Source organism: Plasmodium falciparum (assembly GCF_000002765.6).
Source record: "Plasmodium falciparum 3D7 genome assembly, chromosome: 13".
Classification (NCBI taxonomy): domain Eukaryota; phylum Apicomplexa; class Aconoidasida; order Haemosporida; family Plasmodiidae; genus Plasmodium; species Plasmodium falciparum.
Window position 1 is genome coordinate 975,001 of NC_004331.3, and position 25,000 is coordinate 1,000,000.

Genomic DNA, 25,000 nt, shown 5'->3' on the forward strand with positions numbered 1-25,000 from the left:
GTGGACAATGGATAGAAATAAATACAAATATAAAAAGGAAAAAAGAAAAAAAAAGAAACATATTTTTATTTATTAACTTTATTTTTTTATGTCGGATTTGTTCTATCAAATAAAAATTTTATATAATCATACAAATGTTTTTTTGTAAAATATGTATATATATATATATATATATATATATATATATATATATATGTATACATGTTAGCTATCGAAAAATCAGGACATTTTTTATTATTTGAATAAAATTATATTATTTTTTACAATTTTTTTTTTTTATTTCTTTTTATTTTTATCCCTTTAATTTTCCTAGTAGCTTAAAATAAGTACCATATAGGCACACATATATATATATATATATAATATATATATATATATATATATAATTGAACGAAAAAAAAAATGAATAATTATTTTTTAAGGAAAGAAAATTTTTTTATATTGTTTTGTTTTGTTTTTGTGAGTATCTTTTTTGTATCAAATGTAACAATAATAAAATGTAATAATGTGGAAAATAAAATTGACAATGTTGGAAAAAAAATTGAAAATGTGGGAAAAAAAATTGGCGATATGGAAAATAAAAATGACAATGTGGAAAATAAAAATGACAATGTGGGAAATAAAAATGACAATGTAAAAAATGCTTCTTCAGATTTGTATAAATATAAATTATATGGTGATATAGATGAATATGCTTATTATTTTCTAGATATAGATATAGGGAAACCATCGCAAAGAATTTCTTTAATTCTAGATACAGGTTCATCTTCGTTAAGTTTCCCGTGTAATGGTTGTAAAGATTGTGGTATTCATATGGAAAAACCATATAACTTGAATTATTCAAAAACATCATCTATTTTATATTGTAATAAATCCAATTGTCCTTATGGTTTAAAATGTGTAGGAAATAAATGTGAATATCTTCAATCGTATTGTGAAGGGTCTCAAATATATGGTTTTTATTTTTCAGATATTGTTACTTTACCATCTTATAATAATAAAAATAAAATATCTTTTGAAAAATTAATGGGCTGTCATATGCATGAAGAAAGTTTATTTCTACATCAACAAGCCACAGGAGTTCTAGGGTTTAGTTTGACCAAACCGAATGGGGTTCCAACATTTGTTGATTTACTTTTTAAACATACTCCTTCTTTAAAACCCATATATTCAATATGTGTGTCTGAGCATGGAGGTGAATTAATCATAGGTGGTTATGAACCGGATTACTTCTTAAGTAATCAAAAAGAGAAACAAAAAATGGACAAGTCAGATAATAATAGTAGTAACAAAGGAAACGTTTCTATAAAATTAAAAAATAATGATAAAAATGATGATGAGGAAAATAATTCAAAAGATGTAATTGTATCTAATAATGTTGAAGATATTGTGTGGCAAGCTATTACAAGAAAATATTACTATTACATAAAAATATATGGTTTAGATTTATATGGTACAAACATTATGGATAAAAAAGAATTAGATATGTTAGTAGATTCAGGTAGTACATTTACACATATTCCAGAAAATATTTATAACCAAATAAATTATTATTTAGATATTTTATGTATACATGATATGACTAATATATATGAAATAAATAAAAGATTAAAATTAACAAACGAGTCATTAAATAAACCATTAGTATATTTTGAAGATTTTAAAACAGCATTAAAAAATATTATTCAAAACGAAAATTTATGTATTAAAATAGTTGATGGAGTACAATGTTGGAAAAGTTTAGAAAACCTACCAAATTTATATATTACCTTGTCGAATAATTATAAAATGATATGGAAACCTAGTTCCTATCTATATAAAAAGGAAAGCTTCTGGTGTAAAGGTTTAGAAAAACAAGTTAATAATAAACCTATTTTAGGGTTAACCTTTTTTAAAAATAAACAAGTTATTTTTGATTTACAACAAAATCAAATTGCATTTATAGAATCTAAATGCCCATCTAATTTAACATCATCAAGACCAAGAACCTTTAATGAATATAGAGAAAAAGAAAATATCTTCTTAAAAGTTTCTTATATTAATTTATATTGTTTATGGCTATTATTGGCCTTAACCATACTCTTATCTCTTATTCTTTATGTCAGAAAAATGTTTTACATGGATTATTTTCCTTTGAGTGATCAAAATAAATCTCCCATACAGGAATCAACATAGAAACGTTAAAGTTATGAAATGAAAATATATATATGTATATATGTATGTATGTATGTATGTATGTCCTCATTCCCAATGCGCACATTTTATACTTACATCCATATCTATGTTGTGGTCAACGCAAGACCTTATTTGTCCCTTTTGTTTTTTTCTTAATAAATTAAAAAAAAAAAAAAAAATCTCATCATTTCATATTATACTGTTTATGTGATTTTATTTTTTTTATTTATTTATTTATAATTTCAATGTTTTTTTTTTTTTTTTGTTTTTATTAATATATAATATTTAATATTGTCAAAATTTTATATATCTATATATTCCTTTTGATAGTAACAAAAAAAAAAAAAGAATAAAATAAAATAAATTCATAATATAATGTATCATTTATATATATGTGTATATATATATATGTGTTTATATATTTTATATATTTTATATATTTTATATATTTTGTATATTTTGTATATTTTGTATATATTGTATATTTTGTATATTTTGTATATTTTGTATATTTTGTATATTTTGTATATTTTCAATTTTATTTTTTTTGTTAAGTATTCATTTTATTAAATAAACAACAAATATTTAAATAAAATGTTAAAAAAATTTAAATTTTAATAAATGTAAAATAAAGAAAATGACCTAGTACAAATAATTAATATATATGTGTAACTATTTTATTATTCTTATATTTTATTTCCAATTTGTTCTTTTATTATTCATGGACAAACTAGCCAAAATGTGAAAAAAAAAAAAAAAAAAAAAAATTATGAACATTCAGAATATTTTACATTTTTCTTTTAATAATTACATGTCCTTAATATAGGCATATAAAAATTATAATAAAAATAAAAAAGTTTATAAAACGATAAAGAATATTATTTCAATATATGAATACATAATAGATCAAATATATATATATATATATATATATATATATATATATATATATATATATATATATATATATATATATGTATATATGTATGTATGTATTTATATATGTAATGCTCTTTTTGTTCAATAACGATTATTCCTTTTATTTACCTATATCTTTTTCTTAAAGAAAAACTTCCTTGTTGTAGAATTTTACTTATAAAAATGGTTTTCTCCAATATGAATTTTTTAGAAAAAATAAAATATATATAGATTCAAAGAGAAAAAAAATTCACATGTACATTTGTGTATAATAATAATAAATTGTAACAAGGTATCTATTTTTAATTTTTTTTTTTAAATAGTACACATATATATATATATATATATATATATATAATATATATATATAATTTTTTATGATTTTTATAAATTATTTTTATAGTTTCAAAATATATTTTAAAGCTTTATAGTATGAATATAATATACAACTTAAGAAATTTATTAATGGAGCATTAAAAAATAAATAAAGATGAGAACTATACAAAAATTTTATACATATGGAAAATGTTCACAAAAATAAATAAACAAAAAAAAAAAATATATATATATATATATATATATTTATATATTTAATTGTTTATTTATATGAAAATTTTAATTATTATTACTCTATTTTTTTTTTTTTGATATAAAAAGAACAATTTGGAAATGTAATACATAGCGGAAATAATTTTGACCTTGTTCTTCATATTTTTTTGTTTTAAGAGTTTATATTTGCATAATTTCCTCTAATATATATATATATATATATATATATATATAATATTTATATATTAACATTTTGTGTACCTTATCGTCTTATTATTTCACAGTTAATTTTTTTTTTTTTTTTTTTTTTTTTTTTTACAATATGAAGAACCATACTGTTTTTTTCTTCTTTTTTTTTTTGGTACACATTTTTTATATATTCCATATTGAGGGTATTTATATAAACAAAAATTCTCTTACAAATGACAAAAACATTTTAATTTGTGATAATACTATAAATGGTAAATCAATCAAAATAAATAAGAAAAAAAAAACAACAGATATCCTTCCCTCCCATATGGAACACAGAATAAAAAATAAAAGTAAGACATTTTTTATAGATGGAGGAAAGAATATGCATGTGTTTTCAAAAAAAAAAAGAAATGTACATAACTCAAATGTAAATGACGGAAGAAATTCAAATGTGTTATATGCAGAAAATTATAAAATAAATTTAACGGAAAAACCATTAATTGAAGATGTACCTCGAAATGTTAAAGGAAGGTTGAATGAATGGATAAATGAATTTGATGAAAATAATACTTTGGGGTTTTTTCCAATTTTATTAGAAGAAATGTCTAATGAACCATCACCTCTGCAAGTTGGATTTGAAGATTATATGCAGTTTAATGGAGAACATGTAGAAGAAATATTTAAAAATATGACTAGAGAAGTTGTTATAAATGGGGAAAAGAAAAAAATATTTGGTATGTGCTTTTTTAATCATAAAACAGGAGTTCTAGCTCCTTTGGCAATATATGCAGAAATTAAAGACGTAACAAAAGTAGGTAACAATCTTGCTGTTAAAGGTTTAGTTAGAGGTCGTGTAATTATTGATGAAATTATAAGTCAAGAACCATGTATTTTAGGAAAAATTTCTCCTATCGAAGATAAAAAAGGTTTAGTAGAACCAGAAGAAAGTTTAAAAATTATAGATGAAATTATTAGAATACATACACAATGTTCCAATATGGAATCACAACTAATGGAACAACTGGATCAATCGTTTGCTTCTATGAATATCAAATTAAGAAATGATTTAAAAGAATCTATTGATGCTAAATTAGAAAAATTCCAAATTGACCCATCAGATGTTGAACAAAGACAAGCTTTCATCCAAATGGCCTCTTTTGCTGCTTTCGATTTTCATCTTATGATTGTAGATAGATACGATGCTCTTATGTTGCAGAATTCGGAAGATAGATTAAGGTTTGTTCGAGATAAAATCAGGCAAAAACAAAAACAACTAGCCATCATTAAAAATACACCAAAAGATAAATTACACGAAATATTGCAACAAGTACAAAATCTAAAAAATCAAAATATGCAATCACCTAATTATCCCAAAAATGCAAGTTAATTTTTTTTTTTAATATAATAAAAAGTATATGTAAATAAATAAAATATAAAAATAAACATATATATATATATATATATATATATATATATAATATATATGTGGCGATTTTATGTATTCCTTTCATTTTTCTTTTTTTTTTTTTTGTTTTCAATAATGTTAATTATTTAATTTAATTTATTTATGGATTTTTTTTATTTTTTATTTTTAAATAAAACCTAATATTCAAAAACACATTGTGTGTTTTTATTTTTTCAAGTCTTAATTTGTCTAATTTTAAATATATATCTACAAAATAATGTTCATATGGTTATAATACCGTTACATGGGAATATTACTATATATATATATATATATTATGTGGACATACGCAAATATGTCTATATTTAGATAAAATGGTACAAACACACCCATGAGGAAAATCATAGACAGTTATAGAAATAAACTCCAATTATTCATAGTTCTTAAATTTTTTAAATTGTATCTTTTTCTTTTAGAAAAAAAAAAAAAAACCAACAAACAATAGTTTAATTTTATATTAAAAAAATGTCAAAATTTATATACATATGTGATGTACATTTTTTGTAATATAAATATATCGAAAAATGAAAACCTGAACGGTTCAGAAAAAAAAAAAAAAAAAAAAAAAAAAAAGACCTGACAAAGTCAGAATATAATAAATAAATAAATAAATAAATATATATATATATATATATATATATATATACATATGTATAAAAATATAATAGATGCTAAAATTTATACACACAAAAAAAAAAAATTCATTTAAGAAATAACAATGCACACATTTAGGTCTTTTATGTTTCTAATGATAATATGTTAATATGTATATATTCTTGTTAATATCATAAAGGAGTATTAAAATAGGTATATATAAATATATAAAAATATAAATAAATATATATATATATGTGTATATCATGGAGGTGTATAAACTTTAAACATGAAAAAAAGGAAAAGATATTTTTCTATATTTTCTTAAATGATTAACATTATGAATATATATATATATATATATATATATATAATATTATAAATACAAATATAAAATAATTTTTATTTTTATTAAAAATATACCATTTTTATATATATTTGAATTTATATATTTTTTCATTTTCTATTAATATAATACATATTGTATGTATATATATATATATATATATATATATATATATGTATGATATTTTCCCTTTAAAATATATACGCACCAATATTGCATACCAACACTAATAAATAGTAAAAATTACGCAAATTGGCTTCAACGTTTCTATAAATATATGTGTAACAAATATATATATGAAAAAAAAAAAAAAAAATTTATTATTTAAATTATATATATTATATATATATATATATATATATATATATATAATACATATTTATTTGTATACACATATGTAAAAAGGACTTGCAAAAAAGGATAATTTTTTTTTCTTTTTTTTGTTAATACATTATTATTTTATTTTTTGGAAAATATATATAAAATAAGTAAAAATATTTAAGAACAGAAAAAAAAAAAAAAAAAATGCACAGAAAGATATATAAAATTTCACAAATAGTATTATATATATATATAAATTCACAAAAAACTAGCGCTATTGAGTGTATATATATTTTACTTTTGTAGATATTATATATATATAAATATATATGTATGTATAATATATATATTATTATATGTATTTATGTATCCAGAAATATTTTTTACAATAGTCATTTTTCACTTTCGTCTATTTTATAAAAAAAAATTTATATAATATTTATATTATTAGAAACACACATTAGATTAAAATTAAATTTAATAATAAAAAAAAAATACACATAAATATATATATATATATATATATATATATATATATATATATATATGTATATATTTTTAATTACATTTTAAATAAATAAAAATTAGTAAATATATATATATATATATATATATATTTATATTTATATAAATAAAAAAGTGGACACAATAAATTATATATTTTTTATATATATTTGGAAAAAAGAAGAAATAAAAAATTTCACATAATTATATATATGTATAATGTGTGTATATATTTAGTAAAAAATTTGTCCGAATAAAATTAAATTTTATATTTTATAAATGAAATAATAATATAATATATATTATTTATTTTCCGATATATATATATATATATATATATATTGATTTATTTATTTACTTATATGTTTATATTTATGTATATACTTACCTTTATATGTTAAAACCGTTATATTTGATTTTCTTAATATTTGCATTATATAAAATTAAAGACACCATACCGTCAAATATAATTTAAATATATATATATATATATATATATATATATATATATATAATATTCCGTTAATTTATATATTTTTGTGAAAAATGTTTTTTACTTATGTTGTAAGACCTGGGGAAGCACCAGAAGGACGCGGTCCTCAATTTGAACCATTTTGGGATTTTTTTATGAATTTTAATTTACGTGTTGGATTTTTGATACAATTTATTTCTTACATATTATTAGTTGGTGCAATAACAATAATTGGAAAAAACCCTTTAGGAATGTTAAACTTTTTGAGAGCATTACCAGGAAGTGTTGGTACTGCTCCAATGCCTTTAGTACTTTTTAGTATAGGTGGATTTTTAATGGGTACTCTTCTTATTATGTCCTTTTTACAATTAACTGAGGATGATAGCAGGTACAAATAAAAGTGTTCCTATTTATCATATCACCAATTCAAATATATATACACATATATATATATATATATATATATATATTTATAAATCTATTATATTTTTGTTATTTTTTTCCTCTATGTAGCATTAAGCAATCGAGAGGTTACAGAGCAGGAACAAAATTTCTCTTACAAGCTACATCCATGGGTAGATAAAAAAAAAAAAAAAAAAAAAAAAGAGGAAAATCATACATATGTATATATATATATATATATATATATATATATATATGCACATGTTCATATTGTTTTGTTTTGTTTTGTTTTGTTTTATTTTATTTTATTTATTTTTTTTTTTTTAGGAACTGTATCATGGAGCTTGTCCCTTATATGTTTGATGGCCTCTTCGTACTATTTTGATGACCCTTGGATGGAAGAAAAGATAGGTGCAGGTTCGTCATGGATTTTATATTTTAGTTCAAGATTGATTGATGCATTTTGTTTATTTTTATATGGATCAGGATGTTTCTTTTTAGAAGTATATCATTCCGAAGGTGCTGGAGAAGCATGGGGATGGTTATGTGGAATGTGTTTTATAGCAACATCTTTTGTGGAAGTGTTAGCTTTAACATTATTTAATACACCTTTGTTTAGTTCCTTAGATTGGTTCTATTGTTTATTTTTAGGATTAAGTCTTTTTTTTAGTGTTATCTGGGGATTATTATTTGAACCAATAAGTCATAGATATGATGTAAAATTAACACAAAGTGCTATGAGAAATGAATATTATAAATCAAGAAATGCCATGGCCTATTATGGACCAGCCGTGGTTACTGCAAATGGTGAGCTTGATATTGAAGCTTCTACCGAAAATATTGCAGCATGCAAACAATGTTAAAAAGGGGATGCGAATTAGAAAAATAAATAAATAAATAAACAAATAAATAAATAAATAAATAAATATATATATATATGTATATACCTACAAATTAACAAATTCGAAGAATACAAAAGAAAAAAAAAAAAATAATTTACCAATATGAATAGCTTTTTTGGACATGGGGAAATATATATCATATGAAAAGATTTATTGAAAAGTTAAAATTCCAAAAAAATAAATCTATATATATCTATATATATATATATATAATATAATTTTCTCAAGTGTATTAAGTCAATAATATAAATATATAAAATATATCTATGCGTTTTAATAGTACATATAAAATTTATACATATATATATATTTATATATATATATATATATATTTATATGTGATAAACTTATCCTCTATATCTCTCTTTTTTTTTTTTTTTTTTTTTTTTTTGTGTGTGTGCAACTTTTAGCCATATTTATATTTTTTCTTTTCTTTCTTCCATCTTTTTTTTTTTTTTTTTTTTTTTTTTTCTTTGTAATTTTTCTATTAACTTTTTCATAAATTTTATAATATTTTATTAATCATTGTTTAATTTGATTCAATGTTAAAATGTGGTGCTAGGTAGGTTTTTACAAATTAAAAAAAATACAACAAAAAAAAATAAAATGAAAAGAAAAGAAATATTAATCTTTATATATAAATCAATTTATACGTTAAAAAAAAAAAACCAAAAAAATATAAAATATAAAATATATTGTATATATATTTATTTATTTATTTATTTATTTATTCATTCATACAATGTGTGCCCTCTTTAACTACCGACATTCTTTGCATCTTTCTTAATTTGTATCATGATAACATCAACGGATGGAAGGTTTTGTATATATAAAGGTGGTTGTATATTAGAAAATATTTTTTTGGTCAATTGATAGAAACGTGTAAAGTATAACAAAATTTGAGTATTTAATAATTTTAATATATTGAATGCATTGTCTATATTTATAAATGAAGTAATAATATTATTTCTGATGTTTTTAAATAAAAGTTTCCAATTTTTTGTAAATTGAATAGCTATATTTTCCATAGAAATAAAATCAACATGTGATAAATAATAATTATGATGATCATCATTATTATTGTTCTTTATATTTTTATTATATATATCTTCTTTTATAGTATTAATTATATTTTCATGTTTGTTTACAAATAAAATAATATCTTTTATATATATATTTAATTCATATTCTATATAAGTTGTTATTTCTTTTTTTAATAATTTTTCAAATGTACATATTTTCTCTTGTAATTTATTTTGTTTTAATATATAAATAATATAATAATAATTATTAATTAAAAATAATAATTTTTCTTTTGGACATACCAATTCATTATCTATACTTATTAATGTATGTATAATAGCTCCTTCTAATTTTGATATCAAATTAGTAATTTTCTTATATTTTAAAAAATAATTATTTTTTTTATCCGATATACTTGTATTATTTACTTCTTTATCATTTTTTAATTTGTCTTCCATAGTTACATTCTCATCATATATTTTGTTTAAATAACTATTCTCATTTGAATGTGCACAAATATTATTATTATTATTATGTTTCCTTTTTTCTGTAGTTATTTTAGATTCATCTTTATTTTTTTCTATACCCTCATTATTATGTTTTACAAAATTTACATTTTTATCATATAAATTTTCCATTATTATATCTTCTTTAAATTGTTCATTTGATAATTTATTTTTATCCGCTTCGCCATGTAATATATTACATCCTTTCTGATCATTATAATTTTTTCTATCCATCTCTATTTTATCAACTTTTTCTTCCATATTCATGAGATGTTGATTTTTATTTTCCTTGAGTTTTTGCTCTTGATATCCAACTTTTACTTTTTGCTTATCTATTTTTTCTTTATAATAAGTGTCTATATGAAAACACAAATTAGATAATATAACTACAGAGCAATAAAAATCTGTAAATTTTTTTGTAACACTATGTACTTCTTGTGTTTTTAAAATAGTTGAAAAATGAAGTGAATGTTTTTTTTCTTCTTGATTATTCAGATTCGTGTTCAAATGTTTGTTAGTTATATCATTTTGTTTAATGTTCACAAGATGTGTATTTTTATTTGCTTGTGTTTTATATATACCCAAATTGTTTGTGAGTTCGATATTTTTATTCATACAATAATTATTATGATTATGATAATAATGTTGACTAATGTTATTATTATAATGATTATCTTTATCTTTATCGTTATCTTCATTATCACTCTTTTTATCTTCATTATCACTCTTTTTATCTTCATTATCCAATTTTTTATTTTCATTATCCATGTTGTTATCTTCATTATCACCCTTATTATCACCATTTTGATAATTATTACTATGAACATTTGTAAAATTTTCAAACTTATCAAATGTCAAATTATTTATGTGACATGTTTTATTTTGATAATGTTCAAGTTCATTTGTATTTATCTTAGCATTAAAATTTGACGAAACGTATTTCTTCTCATCTAACCTTTTCTTATTTAAGGAATCAAGATTTTCTTGAATAATGTAATATATTTTATCCCATAAAAAAGTTTGAATTCTTTGAATATACACATAAAGGGTTACGATATTTCTTTTATACATAATATAAGCATAATATAGGTTCATAATATATACACAATATAAAGATATAACATCATACGTTTGTATAGTATAAAAATAGATAAAATCAAAACACAGAGATATGGTCTTTGAATATATCTCTAAAAATAAAAAATCAGGTGATTCATAATCTTTAAAAAAATTCAAAATAAAATAATATTCTAAAGAACCAGTATCTAAAAATAATTTATTTATTGATTTGTATATTTCTTCAAAATGGTAGATTAAATTGTCTAAGTCCGAAATTAAGGACACTGGATATTCTTTATTTATTTTGTTTTCAAAAGTTTTTTCATTGTTTATCCTATTATAATTCTTAATATAATTATAATTATTCATAATAATGTTCTCATTATTATTGTCATTATTATTGTCATTTATATTATCATCATTTATATTATCATCATATATATTATCATCATTTATATTATCATCATTTATATTATCATCATTTATATTATCATCATTTATATTATCATCATTTATATTATCATCATTTATATTATCATCATTTATATTATCATCATTTATATTATCATCATTTATATTATCATCATTTATATTATCATCATTTATATTATCATCATTTATATTATCATCATTTATATTATCATCATTTATATTATCATCATTTATATTAATATCATTTTTTTTTTCTTCCTTTGTTTTGTTAAAATAACACATATCATACAACACTTTATGTCGACAATTTAAGGAGAAAATATTTTCATCCGGTTCTTCATATGTGTTACATGTATTATCATTTTTGGGGTTGATCCCTAAAAAATTCATCATGGTTTTTTTTGCATTTTGAAAAGTTACATTATTCATATTTGACGATATGATATCCAGATGGTTGTTACTACAACTATTATTATAATAATAATTATTATAATTATTATAATTATAATTATTATTATTATTATTTATGTTGATATTATTTATGTCGACATCGTTAATGTTTATATTGTTAATGTTTATATTGTTAATGTTTATATTGTTAATGTTTATATTGTTAATGTTTATATTTCTATTCACGCTTATCTTATTATTTACATTTCTTTCAACTTGTGAGTTGTAATTATTTGTAAATCCAACATTTGAATTATTTATAAAAGTACAATTTTTATTATTTTTTATTTTTTTTTGCATATTCGTTATATAATTTTTAAATAAATGGAAATATTTTTTATTCATAACATGGATATATTCTTTCAAAAGATAATTATACACATGTCTGTTGTTATTAAAAAGAAAAGTATTTAATTCAAAAAAGGTTAGTAGATTTTGTTGTATAATATAAATATCGGTATTTTTATTTTTTATATTATTTATTTTTTCAAGGAAGAAGAAATAAATTCGATCTACTGATTTTTTTTTTAATTTTTCTAATTCTATATATGAGTATTTAATACTTGGATAAATATCATATAAACAATGTTTACAATTTTCAATTTTATTTGTTAAGATATGTATATTTTTAATAAATTCTTGATTTATATCTCCATATATTATATTTCTAATTAGTTGGGGTGTAATAATAATTATTTTAATATATGTATTTAAAAGCTCTAAGATTATTTTACGATTTGTTAATTTGTTATTTATACTTTGTGTTAACTTTTCAATATTATTAATATCCTTACATATATATTGTATATCATGTTGATTTGTAATCAATATATTATCGATATATGCATGTGCCTCTATACAATTATTTATTTGGTAGTTTGTATTTAAGGTTTCTTTATCCTGTCCATCAAAATACTCTAAAACTTCATTCGTATATTTATATAGTTTGTTATCTATACTTTTTAAAATAGTTTTCATTATATCATTATTATTATCATCATTATAATTTTCATGTAATGTATGGATCTTATCTTTTGAAGTTTCTCTTCCTAATGTTGTAGCATTCTCTTCACTATTATAATAATATTCCTTTTTATCATTTTCATCTTCATTTATAATTTCATCGTCATTTATAATTTCATCGTCATTTTCATCCTTTTTTTTTTTTTTTTTTATATTTTTTTCTTGCTCTTTCTTGTAATCTATTTTATTTTGTATATCTTTAATCATGATAGACCTATAACTTTTACATTTATTAAGTTCGTATATCCTTTTGTAATAATTTAAAACGTAAGTATCCTTCTTAAATTTCTGAATCAAATCAGATACTTCTTCATATCCTTCCATCGATTAAAACACAAAAATATAAATACATTGATAAAGCTAATTTAAATGTTTATCATACAAAATTTTATATATATATTATATATATATATATATATATGTACATATATATACATATATATATTTTTTTTTTTATTTTATTTTATTTTATTTTATTTTTCCCCCTCCTGTTTAATACTAGCTCATTTTTAAAAAAGAAAAAAATTATATTTCAAAATTTTAACAAAATAATAATTATGTAAATATAAATGTGGATAATAAGATGGCGGCAAGTTTTTATTTGTTTAAAAATCTTTTCTGAGAATACGTATATAAATATATGTTATATGTAACATAAAAGGGATTAATATATTATATATATATATTATATATATATATATATATATATATATATAATATATGTATTATGCATGTGAATAAGCACTTGATTTTCAAAAAAAATAATATATACAAAAATATAATAAAATAAAATATATATAAATAAATATGCATATATGTTTTATGTTACGTATATATTTAATCATAGCCTGTTGTATGATATCCAATTTGTAATCTTTAATTTTAATTTTAATCTTAATTTTTTTAAACATTCAAATATAATTACATAAAATATATAAATAAAGATATGTATATTATAATTTTATAGATATTATTATTTTTTTTTTTTTTATATAATTAAATATTTTAGTGTATAAACTGTATAATATATTATTATATATATATATATATATATATATATATTTATTTATTTATTTATTTATTTATTTATTTTATTTTATTTTTTTTTTTTTTGTTGGTGATTTTTTAAAAAAAATGCAAATTAAGAAGGAAATAAAGTCAAATGAAAGTAAGATCCAAATAAAAAAAGAAGAAAAAGATAAAAACAAAATAAATGGAATAAACAAAACAAGCAATCTAAATAATAAAATAAAACAACATGTTATGAAGAAGGCAGGAAATGATATCAACAAGAAGAAAAAAAAGAAAAAAAAAAAGAAAAAAAAAAAAACCATGAAAAATAAGATAAAGAATGAAGAAAAAAACAATAATACAAACAACATCAAGAAAACAAAACAAAAAAATTTATGTGACACAACAAATAATTTATGCACAAGAAAGAGTGTAAGCACCAATAATCAATCTATAGAAAATAATAATGAACATCAATTTAACGATGATGATGATATAGTTGTAGATTTTGAACTTATTGATCCGGAGGAAATATACAAAGAAAATATACATATCTTATTAAAAGGTAGCGAATTGTTTTATAATATTACATGTTTTGATAAGTTAATAAATATAATATGTGATCAACAAAATATTGGGAAACTCATAAGTGTATCAAATGAAAAGGATAATATTATATCCTTCATGACAATAATTAATATTAATCAATATGATGAAATAAAAAACTTGAAAGAATTTCTTATAAACAAAATTAACAAAATTAACAAAATCAACAATAATAATAATGATATTAATGATAATAATAATAATAATATACAAGAATTTAAAAACATTTTGTTAAATAATGATAAACATGTAGGTTTAGTCATTACTAATAGAATTATTAATTGCCCCATTAAATTAATACCTTTATTATATGAAAATGTTTATGAAGATATACTATGGTCACAACAAATTGAAGATATTGATCCGGAAGAAAAAAAATTTTATTTTTTTGATTACTTACTTTTTTATACGAAAGCATACAAACAAAATTTAAATGACGATTTGATTTTTTCGAATTATGAAGAGCAATATTTTTTTCATAAAAGTATTCATTATGTTATGTGGAACAATAACAATATAAAGAAATTTTTTGAAATACAAAAAGACGAAAAAAAGGAACTGGCGTGCAAAGAATATTTGATTCTTTTCCTCGTTCCTATGAGTGCCGTCAGGGATGTAATAACGACAATAAGTTCAATAACCAAATGATAAAAAAAAAAAAAAAAAAAAAAAAAAAAAAAAAAAAATATATATATATATAATATATAATATATAATATATATATTAAAATGTAAGATACTCCATAATATATATATATATATATATGTATATTTTTTTTTTATGACAATTTATTATATATGTGCACATATAATTTTACAAAATAATTAATATATTTCTTTCTTTTTTTTTTTTTTTTGTGTTCTCATATACATATATATACATATATATTTTTGAGTGCTAAAAAAACCGCTTTATAAAATTTGAAGAGCAAACATTTAAATTGTCTTGTTATGATAATAATATGTACTCGTCTCTCCCACTTTTCTCATTAAAAAGTGCGCTTGAATTTTGTTCAGAGTCTTTAGGATAGATACCTAAAGATTCCTTCATATATCTTTTTACATTTTTTGATTTTGAACCGAATTGTATAGCTTTTTTTTTAAAAAACATAACATCTTTAAAATTTAAAAAATACATAGACATCCTAAGAATCCACTTATTAATTTTTTCAGTTTTCATACGTTCATATATATAATTACATTCATTTAATATATGTGTATTAAGATAATTGAATTGTTCTTCATATATTAAAGTATGCTCATTCATATATTCTGTATTGAATGTGTTATATGGTTCTTCCATTTCTTCATCATCATTATTTAAGTTTTCATTTTTGTGACATTTGTTTATGTTACCTTCATTTGTGTTAATATATCCCATGGGTGTTTCAATAATACAAAAAGGTAAAGAAAATAAAAAATTAATCATAAGCATATCTAGATATGGATAGAAAATATATTTTTTTTTAAAACTTGAGAAAGTAATAACACGATCATCACGATATAAATTTCGTATCCATATTCTTCTAATATCTTTAATCATCTCACACATTTTATAATTTTTATTTATTTTTGCTAATTTTTTATTAAAATTGTTTTGTCTATAATATCCTCCAAATAATTCATCTGCTCCACTACCTATAATTAACAACTGATGGTTACACATATAAAATGATTTTTCTTTTTCATTATCGTAATTATTATTTGGATAATATATATTTTTATTAAAATAATTCAAATGGGTATCATTATAAGTAGATTTTGTTTTTTCTTTTTTTTGTCTTTCATCACCGTCTTCATTAGAATCATCATTTATATTATCATTATTTATAAACATTTTATTTTTATTGTTTTTTTTACCTTCTTTTTTATTTTTTCCTTTCGACGAAAATAAGTTTTTTATTTTTTCAAGATTGTGTTTTTCGTTTATCTCACTTTTTTCAGATGCAAATTGATGAATAAAATCTCTTTGTATATACTCTTCATCACATAAAGGATGTTTATTATTTTTTATAATTTCTTCATGGTATTTATTTTTTTTATACTCTTCATCACATAAAGGAAGTTTATTATTTTTTATAATTTCTTCATGGTATTTATTTTTTTTATACTCTTCATCACATAAAGGAAGTTTATTATTTTTTATAATTTCTTCATGGTATTTATTTTTTTTATACTCTTCATCACATAAAGGAAGTTTATTATTTTTTATAATTTCTTCATGGTATTTATTTTTTTTATACTCTTCATCACATAAAGGAAGTTTATTATTTTTTATAATTTCTTCATGGTATTTATTTTTTTTATACTCTTCATCACACAAAGGATGTTTATCATTTTTTATAATTTCTCCATGGTAATTATTTTTTTTATACTCTTCATCACACAAAGGATGTTTATCATTTTTTATAATTTCTTCATGGTATTTATTTTTTTTATACTCTTCATCACACAAAGGATGTTTATCATTTTTTATAATTTCTCCATGGTATTTATTTTCTTTATATTCTTGTTTTTTGTTCATTTTGTCTTTTTTTAATTCTTTCTTAAATTCTGCAAAGAGATATCCTATTTTTTTATAATCGTATAATTTATCTTTATGTATAATGCATTGTCTAAATAATTCAAAGTTGATGAGTATTCTTTCTTTTTTTACAATTAAATATATATTCTTTTTATTTTTATTTTTATTTTCTTTATTATATTGAATTTCATACATTCCAATGAAATCCTTCTCATCATTATTATTATCACCATCATTATCATCAATATTATTATCATCATTATTATTATCATCATCATTATTATTATCACCATCATTATTATCATCATTATTATCATCATCATTATCAGCATTATCACATCCCTTTGAATTTATTTCCTTGTTAATATTATACACATTTTCATTAATACATATATAGCGAAGTTTCTTACAACAAACTGAACAACATTTATGAACACATTTTTTATTCATCACATATTTACATATCCTACATTTGTATAATATATTTATATTTGAAGATGATGTAATCTCTTTCTTTCTTTTTCCTTTGACACAAATTTTCTTCTCCAAAGAATTTTCTTCCCATAAATTATTATCACTAGTATGTTGGTTACTCGTACATATATTACTTACATTTAACACATTCATAATGTTTTCTTCTTTTATATTTCTCCATTCTTGTGATTCAAAAAACGTACGGGGACATAAAAAACCCCTCCCAAGGTTAGCAAAGAATAAGGCGGAAGAAATATTAAAATCCATAATTTTATTATTAGGAGATATAATAGAATATATAATTTTCTCATACTTTATTAAATCATCAGGATATACATCAACAAGAATTAATCTGATATCATAATTAGGAAACATTCTAATTATTTTCTCATAAGACACAAAACAAGTGTATCTATCTATGGCATTTATATTAAATACTACATTAACAAGTTCAATGTAGCCATCTTGATAAAAATGAAAGAAATTTTTTATAGTTAATATGGTTAAAAGGGTTGAATCAATACCTCCAGAAAAAAATATACCTATACATTTTTCTTTTTTTTCTTTATATACATAATACGGGATATTCATATTATCATTTTTATTTTCATCATCTATGTGTTTTTTTTTACCATCCATGTTTTTTTTTTCATCATCGTTTTTTTTTTCATCATCGTTTTTTTTTTCATCATCGTTTTTTTTTTTTTCTTCCTTTTTGCCTGAACAAGTCAGGTGAAAAAAACGTTTAATTTTTTGACGTATAATATGATTTAATAGTATGATGAATAAGTTAATAAAAACATTATTTAGTTTTGTATATGGAATATTATTTTTATTAGTATTATATAAATAATTATTTTGACAAACGGTTATATTTTTTTCTTGAATTATTTTGTTTATAGTATGTAAAAATTGTATTTTTTGTTGTTTCTTGAAATTTTTAAAAATATTTGTTTTTTCAAAATAATGTAATATATCTTGAAAGTTTAAAATATTGAATTTGTTTACAACAGGATGTTTCCATTGATAATATGAATTATCATAAATACAATATTGTTTGTTAATTTTTTTTAGCATGATATGATTATGAATATTAAAAATATTATCTTCCTGCCTATGGTTATTATTGTTTGTTTTTGTTTTTGTGTTTGCGTTTGTTTTTGTGTTTGTGTCTTTGTTTTTGTCTTTGTTTTTGTCTTTGTCTTTGTCTTTTTGGTTGTCCTTTAAAAGTATTAATTTGTATATATAATGTGGCATAATATTTATAGCAATTTCTTCATTTATGGTTTTCTTTGAACATTGATCATCATGTTTTTCTTTATTATCAATATTATTAAATTTATTATTAATGATGTTATAATCACAATTTTTTTTTTTATCTACTAAAAAATTATTTTTTATATTATCATGTTGTACAAATGTATCATAAGTTGGTATGAGATTAATTTCATGTTTTACAGACATATCATTAAATATGAATTCATTTTTATTAAGTTCCCTATAATTATAATTATAATTAAGAAAAGGGCCATACATATTTGTAAGGATTATTGATTTCTCTTCATAAAAATATATAAAAGATTTCATCCCAAATTTATCATTAAAAAAATAAACATTTATATTTGTTATATCATAATGTATGTAAAATAAAATAAAACTACCTTTCAAACAATTAAATATCTCATTAATATTTTCTATATTCTCTTCAATATAATCATATAATTCTTTTATAGTAATATTTGACTTTTCATTTTTCATAAAGGAATCACACATATACCAATCACCATATATAAGTAAAACACTTTTATCTTTTATATTATATTCTATATATTTCTTATTATATTTGTTATATTTAATTTTATATTTCTCCTTTATCATATTCTTAAAATATATTTCTGATGCATATAATTTAAATTGTATTCTGTTCTTATATGTATCATCTTCTATGTTATTCCTATATTCACTACTTACACTATTTTTGTCCCTTATATTTATATCACAAGAAATATATTTAAATATATCATAATTATAACTATCATTGTAATAATAATTATTATTATCCTCATCATATGAATTCATATTTTCATTTCTTTTCTCTTCTCTTGATTCATTATTTCTAATTAAATATGGAATCATATAATTATCCACATACTTTTCAGTTATTATGTACCTATTCTTTTTTTCGCTCTCTTGTTTCTCATTCGTTTTTTGAGCATCCAATTTTATGTTATCTGCAAAGTCTTTATTACAAAACGTTTCTGTAAATAAATGTTTTATAAAATCGTTTACCTCTTCATTATTTGCTTTAATTCTTACCATAAAATTATCCATCTTCAAAAAAAAAAAAAAAAAAAAAATTATATAATATATTATATATATTATATATATAAATATATATATATATATATATATATATATATATATTATATATATATATACAAAGCATAAAATATAGATTATGGAATAATTACAATAAATACAAAATCATAAATAAATATTTCTTTTTTTTCATCTTGCTATATAGTATAAATAAATCATATACATTTATATTATACATATACAAATTTTTTTTTTTTTTTTCCCCCCCCCTTTCTTCTTAATATTTATGATATTTATAATATTTATATAATATTTATGTAGAAGGAAGAAAAATTATAGATATATTTTTTGTTCAAAATATGACAAATATCTAATACAACGATGGATAGTTTATAACACTTTATAAGTTTTATATTTATATATAGGTAACTTCTCGATCTACATAATGTTATATATAACAACAAAAAGAAATACATACACAATATATATATATATATATATAATATATATGCATTTTACAAATTACATATTTTCATTTGTACATATTCATTTTTTTTCTTCCAAAATTTCAACTACTACATAACAGTAGAAAACACAAAAAGAAAAATTTCTTTAGGTATATATATATATATATAATATATATATACCTTTGGCCCGTTATAATAACATATATATATATATATATATATATACATATATATATTTTTTTTTTAACACGTCGACACTAAAAATAAGAACATCTTTTTTTATACCTTACAAAATATGAATCGTTAATAAATATATGGAAAAAAAAGAATGAATTATTTTTTTTTAAATAAAAAAAAAAAAAAATAAAATAAAACATATAGGATATATTATACCTTATTTTTAACTTTAATAAAATTTAAAATAAAAAGACGTTCAGTCCATATCATATTATCCTTTTAAATAAATAAATAAATATATATATATATATATATATATATATATTATATATATGTACATATTTATTTTATTTTTGTTTAAACAAAAAATAGGATAAATATGTCATTCCAATATTTTCCCTTTTCATATCAAAATTTTTACAACAGTGGTTAGTATGAAAAGTTTTTTTTCCTTAAATATAATAAAGGAACCAAAAAAAAAAAAAAAAAAAAAAAAAAAAAAAAAAAAAAAAAAAATCCTCCTTGAATCATTAAAATATTTTTCATTTTTCTCTCCCTTTTTTTTTTTTTTTTCTTTTCATTAGACACTGTAATAAGGAGAATATAAGAATATAAATATTGTAAATTTATTTATATTATATATATATTGAACACAATTAAAGGTTATTATTTTTTAAATGTAGTAATATAAAAAAAAAATATTAGATACGATGCCATATAATATAATGTGCAGATACTTTTATATAAGTATTGTTCATATAGTTTTATAAATCTAATTTTTAAGGATTTTTTTTTTTTATTTTTTATGATTATATTTATATATATATATATATATATATATATTTATGTGTAAACAGCACATATGAATTATTTATCATCCCTTAATTATCGATTTAATTTTTTTTTTTTTTTTTTTTTTTTTTTTTTTTTAAAGCATTCACTTTGTTAATTATTTCTTGTTATAAAAATTGGTGATGGATGAAGTTAAAAGTGAACAAAAAAAAATGCTCTACTAATACTTTAAATTATCGAAATAATAAATATAATATATATATATATACATACATACTATATATTATATTATATTATTTTTCTTCATGCACATTACCAAAAGATGATATATGAAAGAAAAAAAGATATAAAATATAATAAAATAAATAAAAACCATCAGATAAATATAATATTTTCAATTTTGTGTTATTTACAAAAAATATTCATCATGTTTTATTAGAATGTATGCATTATATATAATGTGTACAAAATAATCAGAAATATGTATTTTCTCATTTTATTTTTATTTTTTATTTATTTTTTATTCCTTCTGTTATTATATCTACTCCAATATTACATTTTCTTCAAAAAATAAAAAGTATATATGTTTATACATACATATATAATATATATATATATATATATATATATATATATATATATATATATATATTTACATTTATACTTTTTATTTTTTGGTACATATTTATTGTCATATTTACAACTTTTAGAAAGAATATTCTTATGTGCATATTTCAAAATAAAGATAATTATAGCAGTTTTTTCTGTGCGTTCAAAACATATATATTATATATTATATATTATATATATATATATATATATATATATTTTTTTTTTTTTTTATTTTATTATATTATACTTATATGTTTTATATGCCCTTTTTTTCAATGAACATGTGTATAATATATGTATGTTAATATATTTTTACATACGCATATATTTATATATATATATATATATTATATATATATGTTATATATATATATATAATTATTTCCCTTGTTAGATATTTTTGAAGATGGTAAAAAGCAAGTGTGAGAATAACGAGAATTGCAGGAAAATAATTAATAAGAAAATAATTGAGAAGAAGTATGATAAGAAGAAAACAAACGAAAACATGAATTATGTAGGTACGAAGCATGTACTAAATAAGAAAATAATAAATAATATAAATAAGAAAGATAATGAAGTTTATAATAAAATAAATGATGATATGATAGATGAAGAATATATTCCAAATAATATAGAAGAAGATGAAGAGAAGAATAAAAAAAAAACATGTTTAAAAAATAATGATAATATAAATTATGATATATTTAATAATATCAGTAAAAATTTGAATAATCATTTAAGTCAAGGTGTTGGGAATGAATGTGTAAAAAATTTAATAACCCAAGTTAGTTATAGTCATTTATTTACAATATTAAAAAATATTTTAACTTATTTACCTTTTTCCATTAATGATTATTTAATAGGAACATTAGAATTAAAAGAAGTTATAGATAGTAAATATAATACGTGTTTTCAATTATATGAAAAAAAAGAACTGATGAAATATATTTATGATAATGAAGCAACAAACTTAGTAAATAATAAAGTATATAATTTATTTAGAAAATATAAAATCATCAAAAATAAAAAAGAATCTTTTAATCATAGACAGATTTTTCATTTTAAAGACCAAAACCAACAACCAATTCTCGAAGAAATATTAATAGAAAAAGCTAAAATATTTATTTATAAAATTAATTCTTTTATTGAAGGTAGAGAACAGAATCTATCATATATATATGAAATATGTTATGGCTTGTCATATAAAACAGAAACATTTTTATTATCTGTTTTTATATTTGATTGTTATATACATCGAATTAATCAACTTACAAATAAAAATCATTATAAAAAAGTGAAACTTTTAGTAATCATATGCTCTATCCTTTTAGCTTTAATAAAAACACAAGTTTTTAATGGTACCAGTATTATGTATTTAAATGATATACTTTATTTTATAAATAAAATGAAAAATGATAAACTTAGTTACACCTGTATAGAAATCTCAAATAAACAAATGGAAATATTAAAGTTATTACCACCAAATTATAATAATTATTCAACATATACAGAATTAACCTATGTATATTTTATTAATCTCAAAAATTGCGCAAAAAAATATCCTGCTATTAAAATATATTATATATTCTTAGAACATTTTGGATTCCTATATTTTATTTATGATGTTATTTATGCTTATTCTATGTACATAACAGCCGTAGGATCATATATGCTCATACCCCCAAGCAGAATTGTTTGTACTATCATCTTATATTTTACAAACGCTTTTTACAATCGAATGACCAATAGTTTACTTTTTCAAGAAAAATTCTGTGAAGAAATTTTCCATCTACCTTTTGCAAATGATTTATTCATGTGGGCTTACCTTTTTATGGATAACTTTATCTACTTTTTTGAAAATTGTGTTGTCCCCAATAAGCATTATTCTTCTATATATTCCATCTTCTATGAAACTGGAAGAATGTTAAATATTAGAACGGTATTCTAAGCACTTTTCTGGAAAAATTCCCACATTTTTTTATTAACATTTTATTAAACTATAAAGGGTGTATATATATATATATATATATATGTGCACATTTTTTGCCTTTGCATACATATTTAACTTTTTTCAAAATATGGTTAGATAATATTTTATAAATTATTAAACTTTAACCTGAACGGTGCATAAAATTTTGGCATTATAAATATTATACATATGTATGTATATATATATATATATATTTTTTTTTTTTTTTTTTTTTTTTACCTGAACTGTTCATAATAATTTGTCTTATTTTTAATTCTTTTTAATAAATTAAAATTTTTTTTATATATTTTTCTCATTTTCACCTGAACGGTGCATATTTAATTTTAGGTTTACATAAAAATTATTTATTAAGAAAAAAAAAAAAGAAATGTATAGGTGTTTAAATAAGAACACATATATATCAAGTAAATATGTGCATGTTTTTTTTTTTTCTTTTTTTTTTTTTTTTTGAAATTATTGAAAAGATTAATTTAAATGATAAAAAGGGTAATTTATAAAACATATATAAAATTCATATATATAAAAATATGCATATATATATATATATATATATATATATATATTTATTTATTTATTGAATAACAAAAAAATTAAATAATAAAATTAAATCATGTGTAAAATATCGGATTTAATAAATATATATTTATTTATTGTCCAATTATAACAAAAAAAAAAAAAAAAAAAAAATTTTTTTTT

The 25,000-nt window shown here is 19.1% G+C and overlaps 7 protein-coding genes across 7 annotated transcripts; 5 read left to right on the forward strand and 2 right to left on the reverse strand.

The window, feature by feature from the left end:
* Positions 1 to 402: 402 nt before the first annotated feature.
* On the forward strand, positions 403 to 2,175 carry PF3D7_1323500 (plasmepsin V; the record flags this gene model as incomplete). The annotated part of the gene is made up of 1 exon (XM_001349939.1): positions 403 to 2,175. The coding sequence occupies one exon, from the start codon at positions 403 to 405 to the stop codon at positions 2,173 to 2,175; it is 1,773 nt and encodes a 590-aa protein (XP_001349975.1).
* Positions 2,176 to 3,964: 1,789 nt separating this feature from the next.
* Positions 3,965 to 5,221, forward strand: PF3D7_1323600 (conserved protein, unknown function; the record flags this gene model as incomplete). Its single annotated transcript, XM_001349940.1, has 1 exon — positions 3,965 to 5,221. The coding sequence occupies one exon, from the start codon at positions 3,965 to 3,967 to the stop codon at positions 5,219 to 5,221; it is 1,257 nt and encodes a 418-aa protein (XP_001349976.1).
* A 2,389-nt stretch (positions 5,222 to 7,610) lies between these two features.
* PF3D7_1323700 (glideosome associated protein with multiple membrane spans 1) lies at positions 7,611 to 8,801 on the forward strand (the record flags this gene model as incomplete). Its single annotated transcript, XM_001349941.1, has 3 exons — positions 7,611 to 7,924; positions 8,050 to 8,111; positions 8,266 to 8,801. The coding sequence occupies 3 exons, from the start codon at positions 7,611 to 7,613 to the stop codon at positions 8,799 to 8,801; spliced, it is 912 nt and encodes a 303-aa protein (XP_001349977.1).
* Positions 8,802 to 9,595: 794 nt separating this feature from the next.
* PF3D7_1323800 (vacuolar protein sorting-associated protein 52, putative) lies at positions 9,596 to 13,657 on the reverse strand (the record flags this gene model as incomplete). The annotated part of the gene is made up of 1 exon (XM_001349942.1): positions 9,596 to 13,657. One exon carries the CDS (start codon positions 13,655 to 13,657, stop codon positions 9,596 to 9,598), a length of 4,062 nt encoding a protein of 1,353 aa, XP_001349978.1.
* An 810-nt stretch (positions 13,658 to 14,467) lies between these two features.
* Positions 14,468 to 15,598, forward strand: PF3D7_1323900 (protein BCP1, putative; the record flags this gene model as incomplete). Its single annotated transcript, XM_001349943.1, has 1 exon — positions 14,468 to 15,598. One exon carries the CDS (start codon positions 14,468 to 14,470, stop codon positions 15,596 to 15,598), a length of 1,131 nt encoding a protein of 376 aa, XP_001349979.1.
* Positions 15,599 to 15,898: 300 nt separating this feature from the next.
* PF3D7_1324000 (conserved Plasmodium protein, unknown function) lies at positions 15,899 to 20,278 on the reverse strand (the record flags this gene model as incomplete). The annotated part of the gene is made up of 1 exon (XM_001349944.1): positions 15,899 to 20,278. The coding sequence occupies one exon, from the start codon at positions 20,276 to 20,278 to the stop codon at positions 15,899 to 15,901; it is 4,380 nt and encodes a 1,459-aa protein (XP_001349980.1).
* Positions 20,279 to 22,720: 2,442 nt separating this feature from the next.
* PF3D7_1324100 (conserved Plasmodium membrane protein, unknown function) lies at positions 22,721 to 24,262 on the forward strand (the record flags this gene model as incomplete). The annotated part of the gene is made up of 1 exon (XM_001349945.1): positions 22,721 to 24,262. One exon carries the CDS (start codon positions 22,721 to 22,723, stop codon positions 24,260 to 24,262), a length of 1,542 nt encoding a protein of 513 aa, XP_001349981.1.
* Between the last annotated feature and the right edge of the window lie 738 nt (positions 24,263 to 25,000).